At 40.1% G+C, this 17,353-nt stretch overlaps 1 protein-coding gene across 1 annotated transcript in view; it reads left to right on the forward strand.

Moving 5' to 3' along the window:
* The window catches only part of dnah2 (dynein, axonemal, heavy chain 2), a 63,821-nt gene that overhangs the window by 7,337 nt on the left and 39,131 nt on the right, over window positions 1–17,353 (forward strand). The window contains 29 exon segments of the mRNA XM_028470712.1: window positions 147–385; window positions 491–682; window positions 1,854–2,011; window positions 2,201–2,288; window positions 2,447–2,652; window positions 4,817–4,946; window positions 5,071–5,253; window positions 5,334–5,545; window positions 5,639–5,785; window positions 5,872–6,028; window positions 6,198–6,307; window positions 6,431–6,560; window positions 6,701–6,889; window positions 6,992–7,136; window positions 7,225–7,417; window positions 7,506–7,706; window positions 11,045–11,201; window positions 11,405–11,579; window positions 12,236–12,399; window positions 12,531–12,692; window positions 12,860–12,963; window positions 13,409–13,565; window positions 13,729–13,811; window positions 14,934–15,114; window positions 15,194–15,332; window positions 16,258–16,475; window positions 16,630–16,722; window positions 16,829–16,954; window positions 17,099–17,209. Of these exon segments, the coding sequence (XP_028326513.1) occupies window positions 147–385; window positions 491–682; window positions 1,854–2,011; window positions 2,201–2,288; window positions 2,447–2,652; window positions 4,817–4,946; window positions 5,071–5,253; window positions 5,334–5,545; window positions 5,639–5,785; window positions 5,872–6,028; window positions 6,198–6,307; window positions 6,431–6,560; window positions 6,701–6,889; window positions 6,992–7,136; window positions 7,225–7,417; window positions 7,506–7,706; window positions 11,045–11,201; window positions 11,405–11,579; window positions 12,236–12,399; window positions 12,531–12,692; window positions 12,860–12,963; window positions 13,409–13,565; window positions 13,729–13,811; window positions 14,934–15,114; window positions 15,194–15,332; window positions 16,258–16,475; window positions 16,630–16,722; window positions 16,829–16,954; window positions 17,099–17,209 (4,550 nt within the window).

Below are 17,353 nucleotides of genomic sequence, written 5' to 3' on the forward strand. Positions count from 1 at the left end.
CATGAACACTTTTTCATAAAGTCAATTTTACAATTAACCATTCACTCAGAATTTTCTAACTTAGCCTAAAACTGCCTCGGCCCTGACAATTGCTGAAGCAGCTATAATTTATTTCTGTTCTCTAGTCACTTGTTGTTTCTCCTTAGATGTTGTGATGATGTGGGTGGATCAGATCAAAGAGGCACTCAAGGACCAAGAGATTTGCAAGAAAGGGGACAGCTGTGGCCCACTGGATGAGATTGAATTCTGGAGGAATCGCTCCAACAAACTGTCAGATATCAGCAAGCAACTAGAAAAGCCTGCAGTCAGGAAAATCCAAAATATTCTACAACTTGCCATGTCTCCATATGTTTCACGCTTCAGCAAACTGACCACAGAGATACAGGTAAGAGATCTTATGAAATTAAAAATGTACAATCAAATTGGATTTCCTCTACCAAATATTACATATTAGCTAAATACTATTTTTTTTGTTATGTGTGCTGCTCAGGAGGGCTCTGTGGAGGCCCAGTCCAACCTGGCCTACTTGTCCATACTAAAGGAGCCCTGTGAAGAGCTCTCTCAACTCAAGCCAAGTCAAATTCCCTCAAAACTTAAACACATCATCAACCTCATCCGTATCATATGGACAAAGTCCAAACACTTCAACACCAGTGAGAGGATTGCAGTCCTCTTTCGTCAGGTACCTGGCTGTTATTTACCCACTCACCCCCTTAATCTGCCATATACAAGTTGGGTGACCCCCAACTTGTCTCTGTCAAGCCCTGCAATATACTGGCATCCTATCTAAAGGGGTTAACACTGCCTTATACCCTATGGGGGGGGGGGGATTTACTGAGATCTGAAATATACAGTAGGGTGCTCTTGCGTACCAAAATACTTTGGTGGCGCTGTTTCCCTACTTACTATGGGGAATGGAATTCAATAAGATTGCATCGCAAATCGATGCATGATCAAGATCGAGAATGTAGGAGAGCTGAGTGAGCGAAAGCACAAAATGACATCTAATGAAGTTGAATCGGAGCTGATAGTGAAATAAAACAACAGGTGAACTTCCTTGTCTGCTGCACAAAGCATTTAATTCAACTTTGAAACTACATCAACATTTTAAATAAAGCAGTGCCGTAATTTCCGGACTGTAATCCCCTACTTTTTTCCCACGCTTTGAACCCTGCAGCTTAAACAATGACGTGGCTAATTTGTGCATTTTTTCCAGTTTTACAAGCTTCATGTCGCCAAAAAGTTCAGTAGTGATCGGTGATCTGGACTCTGAGGCTGATGGAGAAGCTTACAAAATTAGAACTGACAGACGGAGACGGAGCGGAGATCAGAGCAGCCTAGATACAGTAAAAGTCAGCCAGTTTGTAATAGAAAGAAACAACAAACAGCATAAAGTTGCCAAATCACCACATTGGATTTGTTCAGAAGCGATTGCGTCCACATTCTGACTGAGAGTCCAGACTGGGATCACTCCGCGGTAACTCTTGGTAAGAAGAACGGACGAAGCGGTGTACCAGTCTTTAGCCGGTAAAAAGTGACCATAAAAAGCTGTAAATGGACTGATGTGTAGACGTGGGGCAGTGAGGAGGAGACTTCATGTAGTAAAGGAAACGTATTATTTGAAACATGGAAATCTCTGTTAAACCTAACAGGAGTACAGCAGCCCGCCTACCTGCCTGTCCTGATTGGCGGAGACATTTGAAGGTCACCCTTATCAGCCAATAGAATGTGGCCTTTGTGATGACGCGGCCTTTGTGTGGATTTTTCATAGAAAATTGCGGCCAATATAGTGGTGCGCTTTATAGTCCGAAAATTACAGTATTTTGTGACTTAAGTTTCGTCATATGTTCCAGATAAGCAATGAGATCATCCGCCTGTGCTTCCAAAGCATCTCTCTGGACAGAATATTTGAAGGTTTTGTCTTCTCCAGCAAGCAAATCCTCAATGACTGCATGCAGTGTTGTCTTGCCTTTAAGGAAGTTTACCTGCACACAGCAGAAATCCACCACAAGTAGGAAAAACCCTGTCACAAAACCTGTTTATCTGTATGGACTAAGATTGATATTAAATCTGTGACTATAAATTAACTAAATATATGGGAAGTAATGTTTTAATCTACAGATATTTTTTTTTGTCTCTGAATTAAATTGAGTGAATTTGTGATTCTCTTCTAAGCTGTCTTGTATTATTTCCCCCTCAGGCATTCTCCAACAGGCTGGGCCTTAGACCATAACAGCTTTTTTGTAGTAATTGATGCTTTCATTCAGAGGATCAAAGATCTGCTTGAGGTGAACTACTTTTTTCTGATAAACATACTGAGATGTTGGCATAGCAGTGTGACCTCCTTGGACTGTGAATAATTTAAAATGAAAATATGCACTCGGACCCTGGTGACTGTAAGCGTTGGTTTTCTGCAAATTTATCTGTTTATATCCTTTATTTTCAGGTGTGCGACTGCCAGCATCAGTTTGCACGTTGGGAGGATGGACAGCAGACATCTCTGCCATGTTTCAGTGGTTCCCAGGGCCAAGGATTCACCTGCAATCTTCTCGATATTGAAAAGCAGTTGCATCTTGGCCTGCAAGACTTGCGTTCTGTTGACAAGAGCATTCTTGATGTCATGGACAACACGTGGTGCAATAAATACAACAGGTTTATTATTTATTAACAAATCTTCTTTTTTTCTTTTTGGCTGCTCATCAGCAAATCGTCTACCTTCCTCTAACCCCATCCTCTGTATCCTCTTCTCTCACACCAACTGACTTCATGTTCTCTCTCATTACATCCATAAATCTCCTCCTTGGTTTTCCTCTAGGCCTCCCACCTGACAGTTCCAACCTCATTATCCTTCTACCCATATATATTTACTGTCCCTTCTCTGTGCATGTCCAAACCATCTTAGTCTGACCCCTCTGACCAAAACATGTAACATGTAACGTCCCTCTGATGTACTCCATTCTCATCTATCCTCGCCACTCCACAAGAACCACAACATCTTCATCTCTGCTCTTTCCAGCTTTGCCTCCTGTCTTTTTTGCAGTACCACTGTCTCTAAACCATACAACATGGCTATTCTCACTACCGTTCTGTACACCTTACATTTCATTCTTGCCGATACGCTTCTCTCACACATCACACCTCACACTTTTCTCCACCCATTTGAGCCTACACACGCTTCTTCGCCTCACCCTCCATTGTTTTGGACTGTTGACCATACAAGCACATTCTTTATCTCTACTCCCTGTAACCTCTCCACTTAACTTGGGTTCCTCTCTTTCAAACCCATGTATTCTGTCTTTCTGCGGCTAACTTACATGCCTCTACTTTCCAGGGCAAATCTTCATCTCTCTAGATGTCCCTCCACCTGCTCCCTGTTCTCAATAATGATCACAATGTCATCTGCAAACATCATACTCCATGGATTTTCCCTTTCTTACCTCATATGCCAGTCTGCCCATCACCATAACTAACAAGAAGGGGTTCTGAGCTAATCCTTGATGCAGTCCCACCTCCACCAACTCCTCTACAGAATTTCTCACCACTGTCTTACAGCATACATGTCCTGCACGACTCTAATATATTTCTCTGCCACTTCAGACTCCCTCATGCAATAGCACAGCTCCTCCTTGGGTACCCTGTCATAAGCTTTCGCTAGATCTACAAAGACACAATACAGCTTTCTCTGAACTTCTCTGTACTGCTGCTCACAAATGCTCACTTCTGCCCATTAGTCTAGCTTCCACTACACCTCCCCATAACTTAATTGAATGATTCATCAAATGTATTCCTCTGTATTTGCCACAACTGTGCACGTCTCCCTTGTTGTTAAAAATAGGCACCAGCACACTTCTTCATCCTCATGCATTCCCTCACTGTCTAAGATCTACTGTCACCTTTCCTAGACACTTCCCTACCTCCACAGATATCTCATCAGGACCAACATGTATCAGGGCCAACCTTTTCACACTTCATCCTCTTTATTGCCTACCTCACTTCAGCCTCACTATTCTGTGTTACTTCCTGTTCCACAACAGTCACCTCTTCTACTCTTCGTTCTCTCTCATTTTCCACATTCATCAGCTCTTCCAAATACTAATTCCATCTTCCCTTCACATGTCCGGCCTCTGTTAACATATTTCCATCTCCTTAATCACCCTAACCTGCTGCATGTCTTTCTCATCTCTAACTCTCTGCCTCACCAACCTGTGTAAATCAGTCACCCCCTCTTTACTATCCAACCTAGCATAAAAGTCATCGTGCACCCTTTGTTGGGCCATTGCCACCTCTACATTCACGCTACGCTGCTTCTCACTGTACTCCTGTCTACTCTCTTTCAGTCCTCTAGTTTCCCTCTTCTTCTTTCTATGTTTGCACTCCTGCACTTCCTCATTCCGTCACCAAGTCTCTTAATCTACTGTCCTTCCAGATGAGGCACAGAGCACTCTCCTTCATGTTTCCCTGATCGCATGAGGTGTAGTTGTCCAATCATCTGGAAGTACCTCCTGACCACCCAGAGTCTCAGATCCTCCCCGAAAACCACATAATGCTCTGTGTTTTTTCAGCTTCCACAACTTTGTTCTCTACTCTGCCTTTATCGACGTCATCTTCCTCACCACCAGAGTCATCCTACACATCACCATCCAATGCACTCTGGCTACACTCTCACCTACTACTACTTTGCAGTCACTGATCTCCATCAGATTACATTGACAATACAATATTCCATAGATGGCTTTTAAGTTATTAACGTGTGTGTGTGTGTGTGTGTGTGTGTGTGTGTGTGTGTGCGTGTGCGTGTGCGTGTGCGTGTGTGCAGGTTCTGCACATTAATAAAGACTCTGGAGGTTAAAATGCAAAATGTCATCACTTCAATCTTTAAGACAGTGAACACGGTGGAGGAGGGGGTGCGAACCCTGAGCATTTTTAAATCCATTTCCGGTCGTGAGGTAACTTTCTTTCAAACGCACACACACATGAAATCTTCACTCACACACAGAAAAGCTCACATAGGGATGTATAACTGTTGTATTCTGATCAACTTTCCTTTTTTTTCATTCGTCTCTAATGCAGGCAATTCGGCGCTCTATCGAGGAAATGGCAGAGAACGTATTTCATATTTTTAATAAAGAGCTCGGGATGATAAAGAAGACATTCTGTGATGGGATGAAGCTTCCTCCTGACCACATTTCCCCCATAGCAGGTCAGGCCCACTGGGTGACAGCCCTGAAGTCTCGCTTAGAGAGTCTCAATGAGGTGATTACTGTCTACACTCAACAAGTGAACATGCATATTTTGCAAATGTGGTACCTGCACGATATTTACTTTCCCTCCAGGTGCTTCAGAAGGCTCCCTTACCCGACTCTCATAGTCGCAAGCAGCTCATATTGAACTATGGGCAGATGATTTACATTTTTGATGAGACAGTGAAAAAGAGCTTTAGAGAGTGGAGCCAGAAGCTGGATGGAGAGTATCTCAACAGACTGGAGCAGCCACTGATGGTGCGCTGCAAAGACAATACTGCTAAGCTGGCAATCAACTTTGACAAGTAGGTCAAATTACACCAGGCAAAGAACATACAAGTCAAAAACATTTCTTTTTGTACTTTTGCCTGATTTCCACTTGTTTTATTGTCGCTTAGCATGTTGCTGAGTCTGTTCTCTGAGGTACAATACTGGGATCGTCTGAAGTGTGATATTCCACAGAATGTATTGGACATTTACCAGGAATGGGAAGACCTCAGAGGCCTGAGGGAAAGGGTCCTGCTGCTAATCAGAGAATATAACAGGTCTTAAACACACAAACAACACAGATAAATAACAACAAGGTTTCCATGTTTATCTCCCATCTATTTGATCTGTGACTCTGTGTTAGGATTAAAGACATGCTGACACCCAATGAGCTCGACCTATTTTGGGTGAAAATCAGTTTCCTTGATAAGAGGATTCAACCAGGTCTGACCAGACTCCAATGGCTGTCCAAGCAAGAAAGCAACAACTTCATCCGGGACTGCCTGCTACATGTTGGCAAGGTTGCTTCAAGTCATGTTATACCTTTGCAGACATTTCTAAAATAAGATTTATGGTAAAGGTGTTGTTAAAGATGAATGCCATTGTTTATTGAACAGTGAACACATGGTGCTGCCTTGGTTTTGCTTGTATAGATGACAAAGTGTGACTAATGTGTTCTCTAAATTTCAGGTCCAGCAGGTTATTGATAATTACAAAGTGTCCGATCTGTCCATCACCAACATTTGTCATCAGATTAGTGAAGCATTGTTGATTCACCTTGATGGAAAAACAGTGTACAGGTCAGGAATCACATCTCACTTCTATGTGTGCCTATAGAGATTAGAAAAATATATCAACATATATATACTGTATATTAATATAATCTTATTTGTTGTTGTTAACCGCACACTGCTGCCCTTCAGGAAATTGGAGTTTGAGGAACACCAGCAAGCTCACCAGCTGAAACAAGTAGAAGTATTGTCCTCAGCTCACAAAAGTATTGTTGATATCATGACCCACATCCACAGCATCTTTTCCAATGATGGTCCTGAGGTAGGAGCTTTATTTTCCTGAAGTCATAGATTAGTAGATGCATTCAAATTACTAAGTATTTTTTGAAGTTGCTCCAGAGATTCTTTGCATTTTTTGTGGCTTTTGCATTTATTTATTATTTAAATGTGACTGTTAAATAGGTCCATCAGCACTGGTTGACCTACATCGAAAAGGTGGACCACATGGTTGAGGAGGCTCTGAGGAGCAACATAAAGAACTCTTTAAAGAAATTTAACACAGCCATTAAAGGAGACAGCAAGGCATCTCCTGATCCTCTGTTCAAAGTCCTCGTGTCCCTCCGCCAAGCGTCTCCTCAAACCACTCCCAAAGTACCAGCCAACTCTTTGGTCTCGCTATGCTTAAGATAACACAGCTATACACATGTCCTGAGTCATTTTTTCTTGTCTGTTTGTGTCTGTGTATTTTAACAGGCTGAGTTCTACCCTGCTCTTGGAAAGCTTGCACAGATTGTTAACATTTTGCCTCAGCTCATCAACAAAATCTCTGTGTTTAAACGACTTTCTGAACTTCTTACTCATGAAGAATCCCATGGGAATCCCATTTACATGAACATAGGTTTGAATGGGCATTAAACATGCATGGATTAAATGTAAGCATAAAAGTGCCTTAATATGTACTGCAAATGTGTTCTTTGATTTAATAGAGAAGGATGAAGAAATAATAAAGATTCAGGCTGCAATTAAAACAGTGATGGCAGCCAATGCCAACCACCTCCAGGCATATTTAAAGACATGGGACAAATACAGAGACATTTGGGAGGTTAACAAGGATTCCTTTATACAGCGTTACCACAGACTTAATCCTACAGTGTCATCATTTGATGCAGATATACACAGGTACTCTCCAAAACTATTTGCCTTGCTGCAGGAGTAGGTTACTCTACCCCGTTCTACGCCTCATGAGTGCACTGTTATCAATTCCTAGGTACACAGAGAAGTCATACACCGTTCAACAAGAGGAGACCGTATTTAACATCCGCTTTGTCATGGTGGACTGTACACTGCTCAAGTCTTCAGTGGTGCAGCACTGCAGTGAGTGGCAAACCAAGTTTACCGAGCTGCTCAGTTACATCGCCAGCACCCGCCTACAAGAAGTTTTTGTCTCTCTGCAAGACAACGCCAAAAAGTAAGACATTAAAAAAACAGTTTATTTTCAAGGCTACTCCGATGTATAATACATCATGTATAAGTTTGGTCTGTGTATACTTTGCTATATGTACAAACATGCTTGAACCAGGGGCTCTCAAACTTTCTATATCCAGCGACCCCTTGCAAGGACACATTTTACTGCCATTTGTAACCCTAAATGTCAAAGGACTGACCTATTCTTTACTTTACAACTTAAAGGCACACTATGTAACTTTTGGCCACTAGGGGCACTAGATCTGTAACTTTCAAGTCAAGTGCCCCTAGTGGCCATAAGGGCTGCAGCATTGTCGCAAAAATTAACAAACAGTCCATTTGTTTGCTCACCTCAGAGAGCGACTATGTCATTTTGAAGTCCATCAAACGGACATGAAGTATAACAAAACGAGAGAACACTAACACAGATTCAAAGCACCCACACCCACTTTAACCATTTCAACTCAGAGCCTGTAGCTATAAAGTTGAGTAAAACTGGCACAGTGGCCCACATGTTCACAAACACTATTTCAATATGAAGTACTATAGGCCCACTCACCACTATTTGAAGGGCATACGACGAGCCTTGCGCTCCGTTAACTCATCCACGATGCTCTGTATGCCCATTTTCTTTGCTGTCTCATTCTCTATGGACAACATGGTAAGTCCACTCAGTCTCTCCTGTCCCACTGTGCTCCTCAACTGGTTTTATTAAGTTTTAACTTGGAGAATGAGCGGGACACGTGACATGTTGTTTACATATGTGACGTTTGAAAAATGGCAATGAATGAACCACTGTTAAGGCTCGAAAATAGTTCATAGTATGTAGAAAGCTTGTCACCTGAGGACACGGTTGCTTATTTAAGAAACTCACTTTAAGTACAGGTGATCGATTGTGGAACCAATGCAGCATTCCTGAAAACAAGTGGTCATCTGATGTACGCTCCTGGCCCGATGTTCAATGGCCAGACATTTATACATATCTGATAGAAAAACCCAGTGTATATACGAAAGAAAACCGAAAAGCATTAAGTCTCTAGATGCTTAGAACTGTTATGAATGGGCAGGTGAGCGGGCTGCTGTACTCCTGTTAACTAAAGTTTCCGTGTATTTCCACGTATTCTGATCAGTTTCAATGGATGAGTTTCCATCTCTACATTAAGTGTGCTCCTCACTGTCCCACGTCTGCATATCAGTCCATTTACAGCTTTACGTATATGGTCACTTTTTACTGGATCCAGACTGAGATATCGCTCCGTCCGCTCCCATGCACCATCGCCTCAGTAGTTCTCTGGTTGTTTTGTACCGAGCCTGTGCGCGCATGCACCTAATTTTTTATGCATACGTCACACGAAATGGGTCTATATAACCCCTGTATAAATATGCATGATGGGTGACTGCCCATACTCTGGGCGCCTCTGGGCACAAGTCATGGAGGGCCCGCCTTCTCCAGCTCCCCTGAGTCATGGTAGAGGCCCAGCTCCTTTAAGTCCTAACTCCTATCCGGGGGCATGCCACCACCCCAGCCTCCCCTGAAGCTCTGCTCCTGGTCGGGCCACCCGCCCTTGTCTTTTGATTGTGTATGCAGACAGTAGTTGACCTATAACTTCAGGATAAGGATGGGCTCTAAGGGCTGAGTCAGTCGAGCTGGGGTGCTTCCGGTCCCATGATCTTGCCAAAGATGGTCCATCTCTCCAAACTTACATGGGCGGTATTTCAAGAGGGAAGCCCTGCTCGGAGCATTGATACTGTCAAGCGCTGTACATTGGCCTGAGGAATCATTTAAAATAACTCATATGGGTCAATTCTTTAGGTCAAAAAGTCTGCGGTGTGCCTTTAAATATTGAAGATCTTTGTGCTAGAAATTATTTATATGAATGAGTACCGTATTTTTCGGACTATAAGGCGCACCGAATTAAAAGGCGCACTATCAATGAATGGGTCTGACTGGGTCTATTTTCATACATAAGGCGCACCGGACTATAAGGCGCACCAGTTTGTTATTATTATTATTATTATTATTATTATTATTATTAAGACGCATTAAGCAAAATAAAATAGCCAGATAAGTCAAACTTTATTCAACTCATTAAAAATAATTCTCAACATTGTTCAGGTTTAACACATAAAATACAGAACAATACACTCACTTTTTCTGTTCAGTATGTTGAAGCACAGTAGTTAATTTCATATATAAGGCGCACCTGATTATTAGGCGCACTGCCGATTTTTGTGAAAATTAAAGGATTTTAAGTGTGCCTTATAGTCCGAAAAATACGGTAAATATAAAATGAAACCTGTACTCGTCTAGTATTTAACATAAAATGTGTTTATATTTGAAAAAAATGTTTATGAAGAAACACGATTTTATAGAGATACAACAGTACGTCATGTCCATTATCCATATACTGTACATGTAAAGAATGTTTGTTTTAGTGGTGCATTGCTCCCCGTATTTAGTTATACACTTGTAATAATACAACGTAAATATATTTACAAAAAAAAAATCACAGATCCCCTAGCTGATTGGCTTGAGCAGTTAAAACAGAGTCTCTTATTTTCTTGGTCAGGACCCAAAAGTAGGTAAGGCCCTTTTTGAGTGACTCCCTAGCAGTATTTGCTTGGACCTAATAAAGAAAAAAGCATGGTTTTGCACTTTTTACAGAGGGTTTAGATTCCTGCAACTGTATAAGGTTATGCACAACAAAAAATTGTATATTTTTGGTTATATACCTAATGATAGTCGCAATATATATGCACATTTAATTTTTATTGTCTTTAAAAATGCCATATACAGCTAAAGTTTTTAAACTTTTTTTTTATACAAAACCATTGCCTAACTTGTATTTTGAAGATGCAGTTTTCAGTTATTGAAAGACAGTTCATTGGGAAAAAGAGAGAATAATTCCCCCTCCAGCAAAACTACCTGCAAGACATTAACTTATTTTTTAGTTGTTACCTTATTCATATTTTGTAATAGTTTTTTTTTTATTTAAACTCCACCAGTTTTGAACATTGTCTTGGGTTGGAGTCTCAGCCTGTTATAAGTGAAGGTTTTTGGGGCCTAAACCCATAAGATTTGGGAACCATTGAGCTAGAAGATACCAATGAGATTCAACAGGGTATTCAATAGCATTCTTATATATAATGTTTTTTGTGTTTATTCACATAAAAAAAAAAAAAACACACACACAAAAAAAGAGTTGGATGTGTATTTCATACTCTTTTGGGGGATTATTTATTTTGTAACAGTTGCTGTGAAATACATTCATTGAATCAATAGCTTTTTAACCAATAACATTAACTGCCACATTGTTTGTATGTATGACTGCTTTTATTTAGGCTCCAGCAACCTCCCCAAACACTGGCAGAGCTTAGCGATAGCCTCAAACTCTTGGAAAATCTCCAGGGCAATTTAGCAAAGACAGAGGCTCAAATCCCTCTCATTCATGGACAATTTGCTATCCTGGATAAATATGAAGTCATTGTGGAACAGAATGTAAGCACTCATTAACACACTTACAGATGTATTACATTCCATACTTTTTTGCACTTTAAGGTGAAATATATTTGTTTATTCTCTAGGTGTGTTATCTCTGCTGTGCATTTAGCTAATAAAACATACACACCATTCACATAGTGAAATCTGAAGGGTTTGTGCTGCATTATTTACAAATAACCTTACTACAATCCAACCTACAGGTTCAGGAAATGCGGCACAGTTTGGATGGAGAGTGGGTGTGGTTCCAACAGGTGTTGATTGACAGCGATGTCATGTTAAAGAAACATAAGGAGAAGCTCAAGAGCAGTCTCCAGCTCTCATCCAAGGAGTTCAAGAAGAAGATAGAGACCGCTGTGCAGGAGTTTAAAGCTGGAGGTCACACACACACACACACTTACTGTTTTACCCCTATTTTCAAAGCGTGTGTTTGTTGACATCTCTCCATGTTATTTTCTTTAATCTGGTCACTAAAGCAGAGGTAATCATGGTTAATCTCAATGTATAGATACAGTGATATATTTTCTTTTTATTTTATTGATGTTACCAAATTTTGTTGTGTTTATTTTGTGACATAGTTGAGGTTTTAATGGCAAGAAAAACTTAATGTAGCTCCTAGTTGTTGTTTCTTTTTTTTTTGCATTTGCCAAGGAGGTAATATTTTTTACTGGTGTTTATTAGTTTGTTTGTCTGGCATCAAAGGCACTGATTTTGACAACATTTTTACCAAAGATGGACCTCATGCTATGGAAGATTCCATCAACTTTTGTAGCCGATCTAATGACTATACTGATTCTGGATGAGTTTGAAAAATCACCCCACCGAGTATAATTAAGATCAGATTCAGAATACGCATTGCATCGTGATTTTTTAAATAACCAGTATGTCCATACATTTGGACCTCCTGTATTTTTAATAATTGGGATAGAAATGCTTTACAAGCTTTTACAGTGTGGAGAGGAAATAGAATATTTGGAATTTACTGTGGTTTGCACTCTGAGTGCTCTTGTTTCTCTTTACATTTTCATATCCAGGTCCATTTTACAGTGTCCTGAGTACGGAGATGGCTTTTGAGAAATTAGCAGAGTATCGTAGCCAACTGGAGGCTCTGAAAGAGGAAGAAAGCACCATCCTGAATGGGTTGGGCTTCTTCAAAATAGAACAACCCCCATCTAAAAGTATACGGATGCTGGAGAAGGTTAGAGGCTTCACATAGTTCTGACACAGTGTTGTTAATTATTTAAACAAGACACATTTACTCTCTATTGTTAGTGGATAGATATATGTGTTGGTTCTTATTCTGTGCCTGTATGCCAATGTGTGATTCAGAATATAGACCAATTGCAACAAGCGTGGGATATCACAGAAGAATGGAATCAAAACTGGAACACTTGGAAAGATGTTCAGTTTGTTTCACTACAGACGGAAAGCATGGAAATCAAAGCACAAGAACTGTTCACAAGACTGCATAAGCTCAAAAGAGACATAAAGGTCAGTGCTGCTACAAAGGGTTTGTGCAACAGATTCTGCTTCTGTGTTTCGTGTAGTCACAACATGCCACCATGATGTTAATATGATTTATAATTCCTTTAGATTGATGAAAAACTTCATCAAGCAAAGTAGAAAGTGTTGTCATTTGGAACCTGTTTTTAATGTAGAATAATGAGTGGGGCATATTGGAATTCTCCAAGAAGAAAATCAACCAATTCAGGCAGATCATGCCTCTCATTGGTGATCTGAGGAACCCAGCGATGAGAGAAAGGTAAGCCACCTGATTTATCTGGCATTTTACGCTTTAGATATGAACATGTTTATTATAACTGTAATGTATCAGATATGTCAATATGCACTAAACCTAAGAGGAAGTATGCACATTCATAACAAACAGATCTTCTTGATAGTCATCTTCAACAAACTGTTGCTACTTTTGCTACAAACCTGTTGCAATAAGAGCCCTGTTACAATGTTCTAAAAGGAGAACAGCTAGATCACTTCGTTATGGTCAATATAAAACAATTTTACCACTTACTTCAATTAGAATCCCTACAGTTCATTACATTATATTTTCAACATTCACCCAATAATGTTTGCTATGTTTATTTTGCATGTTAGTTAAAACTAACTAGATTCACAATTCAGTTGCCCTCGTTACTTCTCTCTGTAGTTTTAAGTTTAGATGTAATTCCTAAATGCAACATTTCTCCCAGGCATTGGAAACAGATCTGCGAGGAGCTGCAGTGCTCGTTTGATCACACCAGCACTGAATTCACCCTGGAGAAGATCATATCTCTCAGCCTTGACGAGTATGCTGACAAAATCTGCGAGATATCTGGTGCCTCCACCAAAGAACTGTTCATAGAACAGGTTCATTTAATTAATCTACTCTCACTCTCAATGTGTTTATTGCTTTCACATTATATGCAATTTATGTATTGATACTCTTAGGATTCTTGTTCTCCCATCTTGTCTAGCACACTCTAATCATCTGTGATATGTGTTCACTTTAGTCTCTGTTTTATATCCATAGGGCCTGGAAGATATAAAAAAGACATGGGAGGAAATAATTTTGGATATAGAGTCATACAAAGAACAAGGCCATTACAGACTTAAGTAAGATATTGACTTTTTTAAGAACACTTTGAGAAAATGACATTCTGCAAACATTTAGGAGAAGACAAAATGACCTTGAAATAAAAGTAGATTAAATAAGTTTAAGCTTTACCAATTTTAGATCTAGTTGTTAATATCATAAGGAATTCCAATGGTATTTATCATCTTAAGTTTTCCTGTTCATGACTCTCATTAGTGAAAATTATAATAATTAGCTAAAAGGGATGTAACGATTAATCGTAAGGCAGTTAAAAATCGATTCATAGGTATCACAATTCACATCGATACTGTGAAAATTGAATCGCAGTACTTTTTTAACCAGCAGAGGGCGCTATCCAAAAGTGTTTGCGGCGGGCGGAATCTGCTTATACTTTCTTTCTGGCCGCCTTCTACTTTTAAACATGTTCATAAGTGATTCCTTACCCCATTAGCACCAAAAAATGTCTGTAATATTACGTGAATATCTGTAAAAGTCACGTTTTTCCATTAGCTCTGTCTGCTAGCATAGCATCTCTTCTTCACTGCAAGATATCTGCATGCCAACCGACCACTGGGTTACCATAGCCCTCTGCTGGTCCAAACTAATATCTGACCTAAATACAGTGAAATTACTGTTTTTTTAAGTCCAATTGTTAAGGCACAAAATAAATTTTCAGTTGCACTTTTAAAAAGAACTATTATGCAGTTTTGCATTGTTTACTATAGAACCAGAATTTAAATTAATAGGCTTCTTCTTCATTTGTATTATTCCTTTATTTATTTCATTCAAGATTTATTTTTAGTTAAATTGCATTGTTTTGAATAGTTGATCAAGGGATTCTTTTGACAATGAAAAATAAAAGGAAAACAGTATAGTTTTTTATAGTTTTTTTACCCCCCCCAAAAAAAGGAATATTTTTCAGTCATCATTTTTCTGCAGTCCCATTTTGTAAAATAAATCGTGAAAGAATTGTATCGTGAACCCAGTATCGTGAATCGAATCGTATTGGGAGTTGAGTGAATCGTTACATCCCTATTAGCTAATATAAGTTAATCTGTCCTGACTCCTGAATGATCATCAGGTACAGACGTGTTATGTAGTCTGACCACAGGAATGATGGGCTGATGTGCTCTTTTATCCAGGAGTACAGAGGAGATTTTCCAATCCCTGGACGATAATCAAGTTATCCTCTCCACTATGAAGGCATCCCGGTTTGTTAAACCCTTTGAGGCAGAGGTGGACCGCTGGGAGCGCCAGCTTTCCCAGGTTCTCGAGGTCATTGAGATGATCCTCACTGTACAACGCCACTGGATTTATCTGGAGGTACAGGACGTGTAGTAGTTTGCTTTGTTTGGTGTCGTTGCATTGACTTACATCTGTGTTTGCTTTTCTTTTCCTAAAGAATATTTTTCAAGGTAAAGACATTCGGGAGCAGTTGCCTCGAGAGTGCGAAGAGTTTGAAGACATTAGTTCTAGTTGGAAAACAATAATGATTCATCTTAATCAAGACAACAATGCATTGAGTGGAACACACCAACCTGGTATGGTCATTTCTAACAGTACTTATAGTGTCCATGAAAGCTCTATGTGTGTGTGTGTTTGCGTGTGCAGAGATCCAATTGTGAATCAATGTTTTTTTTTTTACAAAACTACTAAACCCTGGCCCACTTGTGTCTGCCAGGTTCTGGCCTGGTCCCTTTGGTTTCTTTGGGGCACCAGGGTTACAACTAGTCTATTACAACTACTGTTGCAGAGTTATGAAATTCAGTGTAGAATTATTTGTTTCTTGTCTCTTTTACTGTGTCTGAGGTTTTGCCATGCTCATGAGGTGCTTTTATTTTGAAACCACTAGTGTTTCCACTGCGTTTTGTTGTTGCCTAACACAAGTAAGACTAACCCGGGGTTTCCACTGGATACGTCTCCGCTGCGCCACGGCACCGATCCGGTTTTTCACCGCTGTCCCATCCTGTATACTAAGCAGGATGGTTCAAAAAGGTTGTTCCCTGGCTCCAGATATGCAGGACTCACTAACAGTTTCACAGCTTAAGCTTTATACAGATATGAGAAAAAATCCCAACCCTGAAGGGAGAAAAAGGAGGGGGTCAGATGCCCAACAGTGAAAGTGGAGGAAGGCTGGTGCCACTGGTATCTGTCCTTGATAGTGTGTGTGCGTGTATATCTGCATGTGAGTTTGAGTTTGGCCTTCAGCAGAGACTGTGAGTTGCTGGCACTGTGGATACAATACAATCTGTACTGTTAATCTAACATGACTCAGCTGTTCAAAAGTGTAAAGAGTAATGCAGTCATTGTGTATTAAAACATGACAAATTGTACACATGAACACACATTTGATGATATGATGATGAATATAATAATTGCCATAGCTCCAGTGACGCGGCGGTGACATAACGCAGCGGAGCCGCATCCAGTGGAAATTGGGCCATCTGTGATTTCTGTGTTTTGAAGGCTTGCTCCAAAAGCTGTTAGAGATGAGCTGTAAGCTGGAAGAAATCCTGAAGGCCTTGGATCTGTACCTGGAGACCAAGAGACAGAGCTTCCCAAGATTTTATTTCCTGTCCAATGACGATGTGTTGGAAATCCTTGGACAGTCAAAAAATCCAGAGGCCATGCAGCCACATCTGAAGAAGTGTTTTGACAGTATCAGAAGCCTGAGTGTTCATAAGGTATTAATATCGAAAGTATTCCCATTTATAGCTACAGTTTGTTCATTTCAGCTTTATAGTCCGCTAAAAATATTCACAATCACTTCAACTCTACCTGAGAACAATGTGTGATAAACAAATAACGTGAAGTGTGTGTTTTGTGTCTGATTTTTAGGCTCAGGGTAAAACAAATGCTGATAAAATGTTTTCTGTTGATGGAGAGAATGTTCAGTTTTCTCAGCCCATCTCGCTGGACAAACCTGTTGAGGTACCACTCAATAACAGTTACTATATTAATCTAATACAGATTTGTGATAAAACTGAATTGTCCTACTCATACAGAAGATAACAATTATTTATTTTATACACAATAGGTTTGGCTCTGTGACCTGGAGAAGATGATGCAGATTACTCTCAAAGATTGCCTAAATGACTGCCTGGAAGATCTAAAGAAGATAACAGGACCACGAGACAAGTGGGTCAAAGCCTGGCCAGGACAGGTACGCAGTCTGCTTGTGTTGTATCATTTCAACTGCAGAATCTAAAAAACTTCATAAAGTGCTTAATATAGCTGCCAAGGAATTATAACAAGAAGTGGAGCTTATATTGATTTTTGTAACAGTCGTGTACTTTTTTGTGTGTAGGTTGTGATCACAGCCAGTCAGATCAAGTGGACCTCCGATGTCACTAAAGCTCTAAATATGTGTAAAGAGAGGGCTGATAAGACTTCCCTTAGTACAATGAAGATGAAACAGGTTTGCTTGACTGCTCTTCACCTGATTGAAAGTCGTTGAAACTAACTGTGTAGTTGTATATAGTCTTTCAAGTCAAAGCTTGTTTTTAAAGCCAGTGTCTGTGCAGTCACTCGCAGCCAATAATAACCGAACATGCATCCTGGA

The sequence above is a fragment of the Gouania willdenowi genome, chromosome 16, assembly GCF_900634775.1.
Source record: "Gouania willdenowi chromosome 16, fGouWil2.1, whole genome shotgun sequence".
Lineage (NCBI taxonomy): Eukaryota > Metazoa > Chordata > Actinopteri > Blenniiformes > Gobiesocidae > Gouania > Gouania willdenowi.